The 19,579-nt window shown below is 40.5% G+C and overlaps 1 protein-coding gene across 1 annotated transcript in view; it reads right to left on the reverse strand.

The window, feature by feature from the left end:
• The window catches only part of GABRG2 (gamma-aminobutyric acid type A receptor subunit gamma2), a 79,996-nt gene extending 73,307 nt beyond the window's left edge, over nucleotides 1-6,689 (reverse strand). Inside the window, exon 1 of the mRNA XM_063292461.1 lies at nucleotides 6,577-6,689. Within this exon, the coding sequence (XP_063148531.1) occupies nucleotides 6,577-6,617 (41 nt within the window). The 5' untranslated portion in view covers nucleotides 6,618-6,689. The remainder of the gene's footprint in view (nucleotides 1-6,576) is intronic.
• Nucleotides 6,690-19,579: the final 12,890 nt, after the last annotated feature.

Genomic DNA, 19,579 nt, shown 5'->3' on the forward strand with positions numbered 1-19,579 from the left:
GAACCGCCGACCTTCCGATAGGCAAGCTCAGCAGCTCAGCGGTTTAACCCGCAGCGCCACCGCATCCCTACAGCTCTTCTAGCATTACGTAAATGAAATAGGAAAGGAACAGAAATAAACAGATATGCTGTTTCCCATCCATAACCCTCCATTTTACTTTAACAGTAACAAGGTCATTTGGAACAGGTTACATTTCTCAGGATGAATATGTCATTCCCGTTAATTCACTTACTGTACCTGTCACTTTTATATTTAGCAAGACTTGACAAGTTGGTATTATGGTAAAAGACTGAGCAACTGGGAATGCTTCTTAGTTCTTATTCTCAGTCTGCTAAAGAATAAAGACTTTTGCTTGTAGCTGGAGGTACCTGATTCAGCTTAGCCAGAACACAATATGACTATTTATGCTGTCAGTCTGTGTATGCATGCACAGACATAAACAGAGAGGGGGAGAGAGAGCCTGCCTCTTAATTTTTTCTCCTTGAAATCAGTAGTTTTCTCATCCATTAGAAAAGGAAAATGGAACAGAGGGAAGATCCACACAGATAAAATAAAAGGCTCTAATTCTTGAAGGGCCACGGATTCTCTTTTATGATCTGTGGGATCTAACAGTCCTCTGTTGAAGGTCTGCTCAATCAAAGTGTAAACTAACAAACAAATAAAAGAATCAGCCAGAAGCCAGAAGTTTTCAAATACCCACCTGGACTACAGGCTTGAATGCAAATCTACTTCCTCTGTTTTGTGCAGGGTGAAACATCTCCTCCTTTTGGCTGGTGTTTAAGTGACTACACAGTACATGCCAGCTTCACTTCTAACAGAGGACTCAATGCTAAGGTGAACATGCTTAGAATTTTTTCCTGTGATCGGGAACGCTGATAAGCAGAGCATCTGATTATAGGGAGGTGTATGTTCATTTATCTAAACATGCTCATAAACCCCTGCTCTGGGGGTCTGCTATGTATGCTAAATGAGTATCTACATGGGCCTCATTACCCCTCTTCACTTCAATTCTGCATATATTCATTCTAATGAGGAACAGAGCCACAATCTATCGGGGTATCCCATGTATCCCATTCTTTCTCCAAGGACCTAGAGAAGATAATTATGTGAAATATATCTCATGTATCTGTACAAGTTTGTGTGGGAAATAAAGGTAAACTCTGTGACTATCAACATTGTAATGAATGTTGCAAAACAGTTTGCAATCCATATGAAAGTAGTCCAGTGGGAGTCCATCTGCTTCACTCACAAAATAGCCCAGTGTTATCCCTGCCTTACCCAAGTTAGATAGTCTCCATAAGGCAATAGACCCTTTGCATGTAGAAGATTCCAAGCTTGGGAAAAGTACGTATGCAGAAGAATGGAAGTGCACTTTATATTATATTTGTATTTATACTTTTTTATGGTATTTTAATGTTTTATCCTTGTTGTAAACCGCCCTGGGGGGAGATGGGCGGTGGCAAAATCTGATAAATAAATAAATTTGTGTATGAGCTGTATGTGTACATGTGTGTGGGTGGATGGACAGACGGATGGATAGATGACAGTCCCAACATCAGCCAATGAATATTTTTTTCAAAACAAGGGGAAAGCGTATGCAGGTGCTTGATTCTGCTGTATCTCTGATTATACAGAAACATTAATGGGCATACAACTGTACAAATACAGAGTATATTTCAGACCTTCAGTTAAATGAATGGGAAAAAATACTCATTGGCTGATGCACAGCCCACAGCTATGCTGATGTTGTGGATGTGACCAGCAGATGCGACTCCTTCATGTTTCCCTGGATCACTGGACGTATGGAATAAAAACAGATGAACAGGGCTTAATTCTAAATAAAATAGTCTATTTGTTGGGTGTTCTAGAACATGGAATGTCAGAACAGTTTAGTGTAAAACAAGTTAAGGCACAAAGCTAGAAATCAGGAGATTGTCTCTCAGCTCTAGGAAGCAGGCAATGGCAAAACACTTTTGAAATCTTGCAAAGAAAATTGCAGGGATTAGTTCAGGCAGTCACCAGGAGTCAACACTGACTCAAAGGCACCAAAAAATAAAGCAACTTTCTGAGACTTACTGTGTTTCTGAACCCTTTTGACTGTTCTTCTATCCTAGATGGCTCCTCAGTCTGGCATTTGGGTTTCTCTTGTGATCCTGGCTTGTACGTCAGTCCTGACTATAAGCTTATCCTATGGTTCACACCTCCTGGTTCATCTAAACCAGCATCCTTACATATTCATAGACTTAAATGTGTAAGAATATACAGCCAAATATTGAATGAAAATCTATGTTGTGTTCAAAGCAGAGCTGTGTATTTGTATTTCACTAAATTTGGGATCCTTCCTATGGAACCGATGTACAGTATGATGGTATGAGGATCTGGGAAAAGGCCTTCTTGGTATTAGCAATCGAATAGGGGATTCTTTCCTCCTGAGGCAAGTGCAGTTGGCTCCCACACTGGTGAGTTTTAGATGTCTTGCTTTTATCACATTTCTATTTTTTTTATATAAGAATTTTATTAAGTTTAAAGCAAAGATTAAAAACTACAAAAAAATTAAAAAACTAAAAAAGTGAGAAACACATGAAAAAGAATTTTAAAGATTACATAAAGAACTGACTTCCGACTTTCAACAAGACCACATTTCTATTTTCTTTGCTATTTATCTTACTTTAAAAAAAAGAGAGTGGACTTGATTTGTTAATTTTATTGTTTACCATCCTAGTAATAAAATCTTAGCAATCTCAAAAGACCTTTTGCTGGTATAGGGCCATTGGTTGCACAATCCCGTGGAAATCCTGAACACATTTGCAGGAAGCCCAAATAAAAATCAAATAAATAATCATTTAACTGTAATTCTAATGTGTCCCATTGTGGCATGCAAGCCACACCAATGCCACATAACCATATTTATATCCAGAAATCCAATAATGCAGCTAGACAGTGGGGTCTGAATGGCTGGCACCAGAAGCTAACACATCATTTGCCAGTCTGGTTCTTATTTATCGTAAGCTACAAAGACCTGTGCTGGTGCTGAACGCAAATCTCTTTCTAACAATTCCCTGCCCATGTTAGCCCAACACAATTCTTCTTTGAGATCAGGGTGCTTCTCAGATAATTCACAGATAGAAACATTTCCTGTGAATTTCATGATGGCCACAAAGCTACCCTTCTGCAAAGTCCTTCTTAGGTAGAGAAGTTAGAAAAACTGAAGGGTCAGATGCCCTGCTTTGGAGCCATTTATGAGCCAGGAAAAAAAGGGGTCATTCTTTTGCGATGGTCACCCAGTGAAAAAGTAAGATACTGAATCTTTCCCTACTCTCAAGTCCTCCGACACGTGAGAAGACTCTGAGAAGAGCTATAGCACTGGAAGTCCGTTATGCTAGAAGAGGAAATAGCTCAGGTAATGCTTGCTACATTTTAGGGCCTTTTCTCACCCCTGAATTGAATTGCTCATCACCCAACTTCAAGTCAGCAGAAAACTATTCCAGCATTCAATTTGCTGGGTAACCCACATACAGCTAAGGACAACTTAAGCCTGTCTCACTCGTGAGCTGGGGATGAAAGCATGAAAGCAATGCCCTAGGGACACAGCAGAAAAAAAGGAATTGCCAGGGCCTGTTTGTGCCATGATTAGGTACAATCTGGAAGAATTCCTTAGTTTATTTTAGAAATTAGATGAATATTACTTCATAGCAACAGGATGGCACAGTAGTGCATGTTCAGCCTTTTAAACAGTCAAGTAAAAAAATAATCCAATTCCTTTTACAAAAACATTTTAAATTGGTGCCTGCATACATGGACTGGACCTCTTTTAGATACAGTGCAAGTCCCCCCATCCTGTTGGAGAGGTGTATCACCAGAAATTTCACTTGGGTAAGCTCAGTTTAATCATGCCCAAAAGCTAGTTTCCCAGGATTATTCATTCCCCATGAAAATGGGAGGGAATCTTTAAGGAATTCTAGCAGAGGGAGCAAATTTCTGACAAACGGATAGGTTGGCTTATCTCAAAATCAAGGCGGCTCACAGTTTGCTCTTTTTCCCTTGGGTATTTATTTACATATGAAGTTTACAGAGCTACCCATTCAACTGACTCTGGGCAGCTTACAATAAAAGCAGCCATACAACTTTACCCCAGTAAGATAGCAAGACCAGATAAAAATGATCAAACTCAAAAAGGAGCTAGACACCCAAAGAACAACTCCTTACTGCAGGGCTTGGAGAAATATGTTTATGAACGTATGTATGTATTTATTTTCCAAAATTGCCAGCATCATTCCCGGAGGAGAATGTTACCATGACCGTCTCTACATGCTCCCATGTAGATTTCGCCACCGTGACTTAATCTTTGAGGACCATCCTGAACAAATTAACACTGATAAACTTTTAAGTTACTGAGATGATTGGTGGTTTGGCACTTCTACGAAAGGGCCATGATCAAAGGCTTTAATCAGTATACATTTTTATCCCCTAGAGCCCAGAAGACATTGGTGGCAGAGAGGAGCATTTGTCATGCTGTCGCTACAGCATTCCTTCTCCACAGAAAACCTTAGGTGGTCTTCATATTAAAAATACTGAAATGCATTGAGCCTTTTTTTAAGCAGTGGCTGTTTAAAATGGTAGTGATCCTTTTTCAGGGATCCTACCATTGCTGCTTGAATTGAGCAGGAAACTGGACAAGAGGATGTCCAATCTCTCTTCCAACATTACAATCTGCAGATTTCTCAGAAATAGTCTGTTGAGACTCTAGAAGTTTTCAAGATGGTTCACTGAATGTTGCCTCCTCTTTATTCAAAACATGATGTCAATAAGGTGATATGATCTACAACAGAAACTTCCCATGGGAAGTGTGTAAAAATGTTTTTTACTATATTTTTTAATAATACTTTTTTTAAAAAAAATGTCTACAATATCAAAAACATGAACGGCTTCCATAAGGGTTTCCCTGATCTAAATTGATGGTGATTGCAGTTTGAGGCCTACAGCTTTGTCAGGCAGCTGATTTCTGAAAATTTATCAGACAATGGAATAGGTTTGAAATGGCTACAACAGCAGTTATTGCATATAATTTTCATGTGTTAATCTGTATTTTAAGTTGGAACAATTAAATGCAAAATTCAAAAAAATATTTCTCCAATGTAGAAAGAAGGAAATTGTAGTATCACTAACATTTTCAAAATAAACACAGCCTCCAAACCAAAAGGCTAGCCTATATCTTTCAGGCCCTATAACCAAAATGACATTAGGAAACCAATCAATGCCTAAAACAATCCTTTGAGTTCAACTTCCCCCTTTTCCCATGTTGGATTTATTGCTAAAATAAACACTTCCATTCAATGTTTGCCATTATTCGAAACAATGGGAAAACGGGAGAACTAAAGCAAGTACTGGAAAAAAACTAAGTGGAGTCCAAAATGGGAAGCAATAGCTAAGATGCAAATTATGTGTGTTTCTAACTCTTGCATAGCATGTCACGACTGGCCATTTCCCAAAGAATCACATTAGCTCTTCTTCAGTATGGCAGGTGAAAGGGAAATGAAGCTAGCAAGCATTAAAGCATCTGCTTACTGTTGCCAAATATTTATAACAAAAGGGAGGAGGTGCCTCCTGGCCTCAGAAATAGAGCCTGCAGCACTATGGACAAGGCTCTTGGGATAGGACTAGCTCAGTATTTGGAGGGGCATTGCTACTTCCGACACCCGAGCCTGCTAATCAGAGACTCCACGACGTTTTAAGTGCAAGACACCTAGTTCTACAGCACAGCCTTTAGCGGAGTAGCAAAAATCGCTTCCTATTCCGTCGCCTCACATCTTCTCCTGTCTACAACCTTTGTGTTCATTTACTCTGACATTAAATGCACACACCCATCCACCCCCCCACCACACACACACATGCACACACACACGCGGCATGTATACGGGCTGATTGGCGATGCCTACGGGAAAGCAAAACACCCTTCCACTCTCAGCGCCAACAGTCGCCCGGGGGAAGAGAGAGCGGCTGAGAGGCTAGCGCAGCGCATGCCATCACTACGGCTGCAGCGCCTAGCGAGGAGCGGCGTCCCTCTTTCTTCTCCGCGAGATGGTTGGCAATGTTAGGTGCCCTTGGCCCAGAGGAAGAAGCCACGCTGCTGCAGCTCGGCATAAAAATAAAAACCCAACCACGCAGTCCGCTATGGCTGCCTAAAGCAGCCCAAGGCCGTCTTCCCTCCCTATCCAGCTCTAGTGGATGTTCTCGCACTGAAGCAACGGGTAAAATGCTGCGGCGGGGGGGGACCTTCATTGGAATGGCCCCGCTCCCCCTTCTCCTGCCGCTCCCCTTTCTCTCCCCCGATCCCCTCTTCTCCGCAGCATTAAACAGCGAGGGGAATGTAGCCATTCGGCTGGGGGTGAGGGACGGCATGTACAGCTCACCCCAAAGAAGGTAAATACAGAACGGAGGCAGCCGCTCTCCAGCATTTTCCTTCCAGCCTTGTGCACATATAATCGGCACCGTCTCCCCCCACCCACCCACTTCATTCTCTCCCCCCCCCTCCAGCTTTCCCCAGCCCTCCGTAGCAAAACAGAAAACGCGGCTTACCCCTGGATGAGGGAAAAGAGTAGTAGTGTCCGCAGCATCATTTTGAGCGGAGATACTGCTGTATCCAGCAACGAGAGGCTGCCTGGGCTCGGCGGGTTTGGAGGACTCCTCTCTCTCTCTCTCTCTCTTTTCATCCCCCCCCCCACACACACACACACTCTCCCGCCCCCTTTCCTTCTCGGTCGCAGACAAATCCGTCCCCTTCTTTATTTAGTGATTTGTAGTGTGGAAGGTGGTGGAGAGAGAGCCCCCCTCCCTCCCTCCCTTTACCAGGTCCCGCCGGTGGGATGAGCCATTGCTCTCTCGCTCTCTTCCCCTCCGCCGAATTAATTTTCGTGGCGGGGGGGAGGTTGTTCAAAAACCAAATCGCTTCCCTATCCTTTATGTGTACGTTAAAAAATAAATAAAAGCCCTTTCCGAGTTGGCATGAATTGTATGGCTGGAAGCAAGCGAGTGTGTGTATGTGGGGGAGGGATGCTCACGTACATACACACACTCTTGAAGCGGGGGTGGGGCGAGACGACGGATCCCCGGCGATCTGTCACCCAGAAGGGATCGGCCTGGGGAAAGAAATCGGGAAGAGGGGGAGGAGAGGCCTCCGCCCGGATTAAGCCACGAGGTCAAAGTGGGACCGCGGCACTTAGCTGCCACTGCCGCAGCACAGCTTAACACATGCGTGGTATCAGCTACGCAATGGGTAGTTGCCCCCCTCCCTCTTCAGCACACGTGTGCGGGGCTATTTGCCACTGTCCGCGGGGTGAAAATTTTCCTCCTCTTTAGCTCCTTTTTTAAAGTGAGGTTAAAGTACAGTCTCCTTCCAGTCCAGTTCTGCTGCTGGTGACTTCGTGGACACCTCCATGCAGTTTTCTTGGCAACAACACCAAAGTCTTCCTCCCCAGTTCCCAATCCAAGCTGCAGCTCTGAGATTTCTTAGTGGTCTCCCATCCAGGGACTAAACAGGCCCCAACACTTCTGAGCTTCTGCACTAAGACAAGGTCATTCACCTGCTGCCACTACCTGAGCCAAAGATAAGGACCTGTCCCCTGAATCATGCACAACCCTCAAATAATTGCATTGTAAGTTACAATGGAGGGGAGAGGGTTAAATTTGATGCATACAACCCACTTTAAAACTAAGTTGAAAGGAGAACTAACTCTGTAACAGACAAGAGAGGAAGGAGGAATCCAGTGGCAAAAGTGGGGTCAGAGTGGGTTGAGGAGAGGGAGGGGAAGAAAGAAATGGGGGAGAGGGAGGAGGAGACCTTCTGCATTGGTGAAAATTAGGGTGGGAAGATCAGAGTGGAGGTGTTCCTGATGGGATTCTGGAGCTCAGATTATCATTTGCCAGCCTCAGAGAAGGCGGGGGGGGGGGCAAGGTGTGGCTGGAGAGATGCATGGTGACAGACACCTGTTTAATTTATTTTGTTGTTTTCTACGGAAATGGATCCTTGGTTTCAAGGAATATTTGCAGCTGTTTAAAGAGGTGGGGGCATTATAAAATTGAGGGTCAAGAAGATATGAGGGGCATCCAAATGGGGGGGGGAGAAGGGTTGCATATCATTTCTGTTTCCATTCCATTTCAAAATAAGAAGGAAGGAAGGAAGGAAGGAAGGAAGGAAGGAAGGAAGGAAGGAAGGAAGGAAGGAAGGAAGGAAGGAAGGAAGGAAGGAAGGTTAGCACTTTGAGTAACAGCCCATCAGACACATATGCAGCCAGAGTTTTGCAGTGCAGAAGGTTCCTCTAATAGGTAAGACATCAATGGGCAGAAGAGCAGGTGGGTTATTTGGGTAACCCATGAGTAGACAGGGAGGGAAACAAGTAAGTGCACAGTATGTGAGTGGAAGGTGGATGGGGTCAGAGTTGGAGTGCATGAAAGTGAGGTGAAAGGTCCCCTGTGCAAGCACCGAGTCATGTCTGACCCTTTGGGGGGATGCCACTTTTGCAATGTTCTCATAGCAGACTATATCGGGGTGGTTTGCCATCGCCTTCCCCAGCAAGCTGGCTACTCATTTCACCTTGGCTGTGGGAGAATCCAGCTTCTGCTGGAACTGAACCCGGGTCGTGGGTGGTGGTGACAGTTGCTAAGCATTTGAAATGGTTCAACCTGTAGGAAAAGGAACTGGTCATGAAGCCTGTTTGGGGTGGGGGGCAGGAGCATGGCAGAATGTTACAGGGATCTAATCTTCATTCTCTAACTATTAATATTAAAACCAAAGTAATCACAGAAAGCAGCAATGTAAATAGGGTATATAATGACTGGGTCACCTGCCTTGGGAGCATCTAGGCAGAGAAGCAAAATAGGTGTGCTGGCATCATTTTAATGCCTGTCAAATGACAGGATTTAGTTTTTCTTTCACTTCATGGCTTTCAATTCAGCAGGGAAAAGCCTGACACAAAGTTCATGAAAAGTCACGAAGAGCACTTATCCATAACAGAACAGATTTAAGTGAAGCCTCCTTTGAGTCAGGCTCAGCCTCTGATGACTTCATGGTCATGTCCATGCAGCTTTCTTGGCCATAATATGAAAGTGATTTGCCGTTGCCTTCTTTCAGGATATTTTTTTTTGACTTCCCAGTCTACCTACAGGTCACAGATTCTGTTTACATATTAAAAACTGCTGCTGAGATAGGACAAAACCAGAAAGGTGATTCTAGCCAGCTTTTCTTGATCCAAAGCAACTAACCAGCAACTTTAGTTTTACTTGAGTTAATTTTTTGTAATATAAAATCAGATTTCAAACTCTGAAATTAAATGGCAATATCCTTAACTACTATATTAATTCAAAAGGCTGCAACACAAATCTGTAATCAGCAAGCCTTTTATTTGAAGTAGCTGCTATTATAATTAGCTTGCAAGCACCAGTGTAGTCCCTGATACACCCTTTGGTGCCCACTAAACTCCCAGTCCCACCCAACATTAAAGACTCTTTAATATAAAAAGCAAATTAAATAGGAAATTGGCATACAACAAAGCAAAGCATCAGCCACCAGGATATTTATTGCCTTTGTAACCTGGAAACTAGGATGACAGAGGGAATTCTGGGAGATCTGTTTGCTTTTGGCATACTAGGCCTTCTAGACCTGAAGTGCAAACATCTGGACAACCATTAGATGACAGCAAAAGGTTGGCTGTGCTGTCCAGGCACCTGGATTTTAGCCACCCAGATCTGGGAACCCTAATTTTGTGACTGGCCATACTCACTGCAGCAGCTATTTGTGTATGGACAACCCTCCCAAATCCACCAGTGCTTTCCAAATTCCAAATGGATTTCCCCCAAGTTTCTACCTCAAGTCAAACAATTATATGCTAGAGGAAAATTCTGGGAGTTGAAGTCCACACATCTTAAAGTTGCTGAGGTTGACAAACATTGTGCTAGAGGTTCTGTCACACACCTACATCATAGTGCTCATAAGTTAGCACATACACTATCTGAACTATATTTGCCTCAATATTTAATGGATTTCTATGGAATTTACCTCTGTCTATTTCAGTAGAGTACTATAGACCCGGTGTTTTTAAAAAATGGGGGAATCCATACAAGAAGGTGGTGCTACTCCTGTATCAGACAGTGCCATGAATGCTGCATTTGTCACATAACATCATGTTGGGTGGCTTTTAGCCACACATTTCACCATCTTAGCTGAACAGAGACCTAAGCAGGCATCAGTACCGAACAGTTTTCCATGCTGGAAAACTGAATTGGCTACCAACTTGCCCAAAACATAATCACTCTGTGGCAAGGCTATGTTGTGACTCTACGAGGGAAATCTTTCAGTACGTCTCTTGAAAGAAAGCACAGTCACAGGATCTCTGTGACATTCACATGGGATTATTAATCGGGAATAAATGTGTTACAGAGCTGAGCCCTAACACTCTCACACCTTCCCTTTGTGTGTAGATGCTAGCACTGCCAACAGTTATTCCAACCCGCCAGAAAGTTTCACAATGTGCTCCATTACTGTGAAGCCATGCTTTCAACACTGCTGTCATTTGGCAGGCAAAAACTGCTATCTTCAGTCATTTGAAGGGAGGAAAAGGTTGGCATCTGGAAGGTTTATATTGGAGGACTACTTCCATGCTACAGCCTTTTACTGTTGGTTGGAAGCCCTGATTTCTTATAATTAACCTGTATTGGAATGAAACAGAGGTTCCACACAGCACTTAATATGACTCAGCATTAACAAATGATGCCTTCCCTTAGGGTCAGGATCCTTTTATAATGGTTTCTTAAAAGTAAGTTGTATTCACTTTCAACATTTTCTAATTCAGAGCTTCTGGGTTGTGCTGTTTTATTACAAAGTGGAGAAATCAGGGAGGCGATATTAGACAAATCAAAAAAATTAAAACTTGCTCCACTGTGGAATTAAAGACTAAACCCAGGGCAGTTTTCCTTAAATGCTGTTAGTCGCTAACATTGTACAAACTTTTGCTCCAGTCTAATTTTATGACAGCTAGTGCATACCTGCACACACCTGCACACTAAAAAATCAGATCTGAAAACCTACCAAGGAAACAGAAAATACTGAAATGAGATTACTTAGCAGTAAGACTACATAAGCCCCCTGTAAAATACTTGTGAACATAAAGGTTGGCCATTACCCAGAATATGGCTAGAGGAAATGCCACTTTGGGCTTATCAAGCAAAACAAAGGGGCTAGTGGGGAAGATGCAGCTTTGCTTTGTAAAGGCAGCCTCCGATAAACTATTCCCTACTTTCACATGACACCAAAGACACCAGAGAAGGGAGATTCCCTTGGACTACTTTGAATGATATTTCTGTCAGAGAAAAGGCCCTCAATAACTTTTCATCATGCCAGCTCTTCATGGACAAGATGTGCTGGCTGGGGAATTCTAGGAGGTGAAGTCCACACATCTTAAAGTTGCTGAGGTTGAGAAACACTGTCTTAGAGATTTGATAAAAAGTCAGCTGTGCAGAAATCTGTATCTGAATGGAAAAAGGTACTTTTGCAAACGTATCACCTGCCTATGACTTCTTTGATCCTTAAAGCAATCACACCTTCTCTCAGGATTATGTGCTGCCCTCTATAGCTTTTGAGTGACCCTGGGAAGAGTTAAAAAAAAAAGAGGTGGTAAAAGGAGAAGAAGCAAACTCTTGCACCAGAGCTCACAGGTCCTTTCATTATAAGGCTGAATTGATATTGTTCAGGGAGAAGAGGAACCACACGGAGCTGTCGTTTCAGAAGAGTTGCCCAAATGGCTCCTCATACATCCATTCTCCGCTGTAGCAGGATGAAATGATTGCTGCTGGATAACAGATAAAGAAAGGCGGAGCCAAATGAAAATGGTCTTGGGATGGAATACCTGGACTTCCCATCTCTCTCTCTGTTGCAATCAGATCAAAAGCCTTCTGCTAGAAGAAGACTGAAGCTATTATTTCAGCCATGCCAACCAAGTGCATCATATTTGAAGGACAGAAGGAATAGCATGTTGTGTTCTAACCCAGGGATATCAGGTTCTAACCAGGGATACCTGGGCACCCTTTTACATCTCTGTTTACCAGGATAAGGCCTGATGTTCTTCTTCACCCACTAGGAAGCTCAAGGTATATGCGAGATGAACTTAATGTAATTACTTAGCTATCTATTTATGGGACAGATTGTCATGCCCCCCAATTAAATGTTCCCAGAACATATCGGACTCGAGTCCATCTTCCAGTCAACCTGTGAGTTGCCAGCAGGGAGGGGGAGTCAGGCTGGAGTGTGAATCATCTTGTTTGGGCTAGCTGCGCCTTGCCCCACGGTCATCGGGAGAGAAACAGTTCCAGCCATCTGCCAGCACCAGAAGGATGGGCACATACCTAAAGGGGTAGTGGCGGGGAATTGGAGCTTCTGTGATTTTAAATGTAGAAATGCATGGGAATTGACAGTCACAACTTCTTCCTTGTACTGGACACTTCACTTCATTAAATAGATTTCTAGGCAATTGCTTATGAGTCTTGTCTGAGTGAAAGCTTGAGCAATCTGGTCACCACACAGATTTTTATTGTGGCCATTTTTTCTTCAGGTTTTTTTTTTCCTATAAATACAGGGCAAACAAAGATGTTTGCTTCCCTGTTTAGGGGCAGGGGAAGGGTGAAAACTATGTAAATATTGTTAAGTGCTAGCACACAAACAACCCAAAAAACTCCTGCACTTCAAAGTTTTGGATAAATAATCTACACAACAGAGGGAAAATGCTAGCATTCTAAGGTGTATCTCAATTATTTCATACCATTTAAGGTACCCTGAAGAAAATTCTGTTCCAAGACCTTGCTTTATGGGGGAGTCTGGCCAAGCTAGTGTCTTACTGCCTTGGGAAATGAAGACTCTTCTAAAAAGATACACTTTTCTGCTTCTGTGCAGGTCACCAAAGGATGAATATGTGTCTTCAATCTGGTTTCCTTACAGAGCAAATTTACACTAAAAACACTTCATCAGGAAAACATGATTTTTAAAAAAACATTTCAGTTGTTTTTTTTTTAATTTTTTTGCTCAAAATTTAATAGTTCACAGTTTTCATCAATGGATCCTAAAATAGATTTTTTTTTTCCCCTACAGACAACTGCAATAATCAGACAGCCAGGTTACTAACCTCACTTGACTTCTTTCTTTTCAAAAACTTTTGGCTACTATTAAGCTGATGAAATTGGGAAGGTCCTGGGCCATATGGTTTTTCAGCTGACTGCTATAAAAACATATCTTGCCTTATATTTGATTAGAGACATATGTCAAAGCTTTTCCAAACAGAATCCAGTCCCTTAATTTTTAAGGAAGCAAGTATTACAGTCATTCTAAAGGCCTGGGAAGGATCCTGCTATTTATTCCAATTATAGAACTACTTCCTTGATAAATCTGGAATAGCTATTTAATAGCTATTTTGGTCAGTGGCTACAGCTAGTCCTTGCAACTCTTGGGAACGCAGGCGGGGGTGGATTTATGTAGGGTTATCAAAGGATCAGATAATTTGACATTTTTAATCAATGTAATATATATAACTCAAAATAGAAAGAATTGAACAGTGTTATTTCTTTAGATCCTGAAAATGCTTTCATATAGTTTATTGGAAGTTTTTGAAGTGAACTCTGACATTATGGATTTTATTTTATTTTTATTCTGCATTAATATGTTTCATTTAATTTTTCATTACTGTGTGATTACTACTAACAGGTATTTTTATTCATCAGCGTTGATTTGTGGTACATGTAATGAATGCTCTGCTTCTCTTTTTCATCTGGTCTAGGATTTCTTGCTTGCATGTTAGAAAAATTAGAAATATTAAGAGGAACATAATAAGGAAGGTGGGATGTAAGAGTCTGTTACATGTGGATGACGTGCTCTATCATATAGATTAAGATTAACCGCCCAGAGTCTGTCTTCTTGGGGGAGGTGGGCAGTGGTAAAAATTTGAAAAATAAATAAATAAGATTTAAATTCATACTCCTAATCACATTTCATTAATTTGTGGGTTTCCTTGCTATCGTGTGTACTTACTCAATAAATTGGAGCTGATCAGATCTGGTGCTCTGGAGTCTTTGTAAAGATTTTGACCTATTTAGTGATCGGAGTTTCAGCATAAGCTCTAATTCTTTTGTTTGCTTTGGAATGAAGATTCCTGGGAAATTTTCTCATCAGAGGGATTCAAACATCATCTGTATTTTCATAATAAAACAAGGGCCTAGTATAACTTTGACTATTGGGAATAAGACAAATGTGATTCAGAAAAAAATAACTTTGACTTATGTTTTAAAAGAACTTTGAGTGAGATGGGTGGTGACTAAATTTGAAAAATAAATAAATAAATAAATATTCAAATTGACGATTAGTTTTGGAATACCAGAAAGAAAGATGCTGCACATCATGCAAAAATCAGACACCGCCAGAGCTCTTTTGATAGCATCCTAGTTATTAATAGAATTAAAAGCATCGCCATTTGTGAAATTCTTGTCCTTCTGGAGGAATTTGCCTGGTGTGGATTGGGCAGACAGCTGAGGACATAGGAGAAAAGAAAAAAAAAGAGAAATAGGTAATGAAAGTCCTCTTAGATGGCAGATTTCCTCACATCTCCTGATTTTCATAGACTGCTTTATATGCTAATCATGATTTAGTTAACAATGGCCTTATTGAAGAAACTGCATTTGTCTGGTTTTGGGCAGTAGCTAATCCACAAACCATAATTTACAATTGTGTTGGGTTCATACAAAAATCCAACAATATGCATTGTACTTTGGGATGTTGATCAAACTGGGCCATATAGTCAGCCAGCATTTCAGATCCCTGGAGCCATATTACTTCTTGACTCAATGAGATATCTCACCACTAACTCCTTTTCATTTCAGCATGTCTTAAAATACCTCTCTCTGAGCACCAAAATTATTCATTTATATGATTTATAAAGCTGCCTATCTCACACAAGTGACTGGGCAACTTAGAAAAATTAAAACACAGAAAACCCAGTACACATAACCCCCCAGTGTCCAAGGATAAACAATAACCCCACTTACCAAGAACAAAAACAAAACAAAACAAAACCCTACCATCAATAATAATAGAGCTCATACTGTATATCCACCTGACCCAAATGCCTGGGGAAACAGCCAAGTCATCAATGCCTTACAAAAGGCCAACAGGGTTGGGGCATCCGAATTGCTGGGGGGGCATGCTATTCCACAGGGCAGGTGCTGCCACTGAGAAGGCATGAGTGTCCAGGCTCCAACAAGATGGCATTGTTTAATAGAAGGGACCTGGAGCATGCCCGCTCTACTAGATTTAGTGGGGCGGGCAGAAACATTGTCTATGGGTTGTAAGAGGTCAGCTGATCCTACTTACTAGAGTTGAATGGTGCCATTTTTGCAAGCTGTCCAAAATGCTGAATAGCTTTGAAGTCATACATAGTTTTTTTTTCCCTTAAAAGCAGTAAGATTATTAAGATCAGTGAACCATGTACAGTATATGTTCAAATGTTGCTCTGAGAAGTACAGTTTTACTGACAATCAAACCCCAAGACTGAAATTATTATCCAAATTCCTTACAGAATCTTCTTGATTTACATACAGTAGAAAGAAAAGCACTATACTATGGCAAAAAAATTGAATACCATAATGTATAACAGATTATTCTTTTTCTGTTATATAAATAAATAATAACAGAATATAATAATAATATAAATAATAACAGACAATTCTTTTTCTGTTATATTCTTTATAATTTATGACCCAGTTTAAGCTACTTTCTTTTTACTTTAAGTCCTCTGGATGTTCCAGACACCACTTAAAAAGTGTCAACTGCTTCTATATTTATTATCTAAAAGCTGTTGAAACAAAACTTATGACCAAATCTGTGGATGAACATTTTTAAAATTCCTTGTTCTATGATTAAAAAACAAAGCAGTTCAATTTCTAAGTTTCCTGATAGCTCCATCCTACAATAAATATATGAATTATATATATATATATATATATATATATATATATATATATATATAAGCATTTAATCATGGCTTTTTAAAGTTACTACAGAATAAATGGGTATTCTAATCAGATATTATTTAATCATAACTAAGAAATTAAATAAGAAAATATAAATTATAAAGCTCCCAAATGTCATATGCCAAATGGACATATTTCAAGACGGACGCAAACCTGGGTTGCAACAATCTGGATGACCACAAGATAGAAGCAAAAAGATACAGAATATCCTATTGTAAATCTTTGCTGCCACTTAGTAGACATCTGGGGTTTTGCAGCCCAGATCTGATAGTTCTAATTTGAGAACAGTAATAGTTAAAAATGGAATATACCAATAAGGTTGAGTTGACATATGTGTATACTGTTTATACTTCATTATAATCAGAGTAATGAATATTCTTTAAGAATTAGCTTATATTCTTTGAAACACAGAAGCAAAGCATCCTTGACTGAATGAGACATGAAAGACAGGCATTAGATCCAGGTTCCTCAACATACTACCTTTACATTCAGAGAAACATTGCAGTTTGAGGAACCATACATGATTGTTTTTAGACCTAAGTTCTTCCTTGAATTTAAGTGCTCAATAAAGTTACTCACCTCCTGTGAAAATTTTGTTTAAGCCAAAAAAAAAAAAAAAAGGTTATTCAGAAGAGTAGTTTTGTATTTTGCTTCCTTACACCCTCTGCTTCTGCTTCTAAACAGATTCTTAGGAAGTTATACTGTATTTCTTTTTCTCTTGCTTATTTTCATAGGCATCCATACAAACTGTGATGACAAAACATGTATTGCAATGTCCCAATGCAAGGCCTGGTCTTTTGCACTTTGTCCTGATATCAGACACAAGTATGTAAGCCATGTGCCTTGTGTTGCCACACTCTCATACATGTTTTGTCATCTGCTCCTATGCCAATTTTCTTTTATTATTGGCAGGTTCCCAAGGAGACTAACAAAGGTAAGAGAAAATAAAAGTTGAAAGTAAGGCTAAAATTAATGATAAAATCATTTTTACAGTTAAAGCCTGTGGAGGGGGAGGAGATATGTCTACAGATTTTATAAACACTGAGAAGATGAGGCCCATAGGCAGCCCCTGGTGGAGAGTGTTCTATGGCTCTGGAGAAATACATGAGTAAGACTTTCCCCACATGCCAGAAAGAAAGTTTCTGACATTACAATCCTCTTCAAAAAAGCCTGTCTCGTATATTTTATAAACCAAACACCTTTGTAATAAAATAGGCCCGTGTTTCTGACCTTGGCTACTTTAAGATATGCATGCTGGCTGGGGAATTCTGGGAGTTGAAGTCCACACATCTGAAAGTTGCCAAGGCTCAGAAACACTGGAATAGGCAGTCCCTTAAATAGTAAGGAATTCCTAGATGATTCAAAGGTTTAAATAGCATTTTGCATTCCAAAGTGGCAGGTATTAGTTATTGGGCATAGTCATAGCTGTATCAAAATTTTAGATTGTCCCATTAAACCCCAAAGGTTTGGGTCATCATAATCACCACACCAGACATTATCTGACCTCTAGTTCCTTTCTTAGGTACATTATTTCACCCATTAATCTGAATCTTTATCCCATGCTTTCCAGTGATACTATAGTTTAATATTTAATGAAGAGATGTCCAACTTCTAATACAAATGCTGCTAATTCTTGAAATTTATACATTATTGTGATCCTACTACACTACATGGAAGGGCCTTAAAAATGGAGTCATGCTTTCTTTAGTCTACCTTCATAGCACCAAAGCTTTGGCTTGTATGATCAAGAAATCTGGACCATTTTAGTTCCACAGAAAATGTATGGAATACTTCATGCTATCAGTACATAGCATTTTGAAGTCAATGAAGTACTTTGTCATATATCACCTAATAAAGAAAATTATAAGATTGATTTCATTAATTAATGAAATCATTGATTCATTAGTTTTGGTAGGCTGGATATCAATGAACTCTCCTCTAATAGAAAGGGCTTTTTTCCATTAGGTTTTTGTTGCTTTTGTTGATGTTGTTGTTGTAAGAAGAAACGTACCTTTGGGTCCAACCAACAATCTCTAGAAATCTTTTCCAGACATACTTTATCAAATGTTCTTCTTCAATTTTCAGACAATATTCTACTGTCTTCTGTGAAGCCAGGAAATGCTTTGTGCATTTTTTAATAGCCAAAGTTGATTATAAGATTGCGATTTCAGCTGCTGCAAATATCCTAATTTTAGTAAGGCTGTCAATGTCAAAGTAAAATTAAATTGGAAACATGACGTATTATCTGTAAACAATGCCTCTGTCATCTTTGGAGGGCATTTCCTCCCACAGGCTCCTATTCAAGCCTCATGCATTTTTTAAAAAGGACGCAGAAATTATTCTAAGGTTCCAGCTCTTCTCTAGCATGTGTCAGAGTAAATCATTTGGAAATACAAAGTTATTTTGCATGGTTGTGTGTGTTTGCCGGTTCTTTGATACTGGCAAGGTCAAGAAAAAGAAGCAGCCGAGATTTCACAAACAGTCTTCAGTGCTGTAGGGTAGAAAAATTGTGCTCACCTGATCTGGCATTGAGTCAGGGTTTGTGACTTTTCTAAAAGCTCCAAATTCTTGTGATCTGTGCATACCTGTACAGGGTGGGTTGCTCCCTCCAAGAAATGTGTCCACTGTTGAAATTCTGCTCAGATCAAAGAACATGGAGCATCTACAAAAGGCACAAACCCTGACCCATTGCCAGATCAGATAGGCACTAATTTACCACAATAAATAGCGTTTCTGATATCCCGGCTGCTTCTGTTTCTTGACCTTGCCAACCTCGAGGAATTGACATCAATCTTGAAAGTCTGTCATAGTTTCTCTCTATCACATTTTATACCAAACAAAATCAAGACGGGGTTGGGTTTCTTTGTCGTGCTTTCCTCTTTCTCAGGACTGAGTAACCTTTTCAACTTCCTTAAGGTTCATTGCTCCCTTCCCTCTTCCCAAGGCCAGCTCTACATTCCTTAATAGTATATAATCATATATACTGTATGTTTGTGTGTGTGTGTGTGTGTACAAACACACGGCTTTGAGTCAGTGTTGATTCCTGGCAACTGCCTGGACTAGTCCCTGAAGTCTTCTTGGTTTTGGAAGTGGCTTGCCATTGCCTCCTTCCTAGGGCTGAGAGAGAGGGACTGGCCCAAGGTCACCCAGCTGGCTTTGTGCCTAAAGCGGGACTAAAACTCAGGATCTCCCAGTTTCTAGCCTGGTGCCTTAACCACTATACCAAACTAGCTCGTACTGTATGTATGTATTTGTATATGTGAGCATATATGTGTGCATGTTTATATGCATGTGTATGTACACACACACACACACACACACACACTTGAACAACTTGAATTAAGATTCCTATCTCCTATCTGCTTAGATTGGATACAAGCAAGGTGATAGGAGACATAAATCTTTATTCAGGTTGTTCAAGGTATTCATTCAACCTTGATGAGTGATTTGGGCGAAGAAGAATCAGTGTGAATTTCCAAACTACCTGGTTTGTGCAAGCAAGTTATTATATAGCAAAAAA

Source organism: Candoia aspera, chromosome 2 (assembly GCF_035149785.1).
Source record: "Candoia aspera isolate rCanAsp1 chromosome 2, rCanAsp1.hap2, whole genome shotgun sequence".
NCBI lineage: Eukaryota > Metazoa > Chordata > Lepidosauria > Squamata > Boidae > Candoia > Candoia aspera.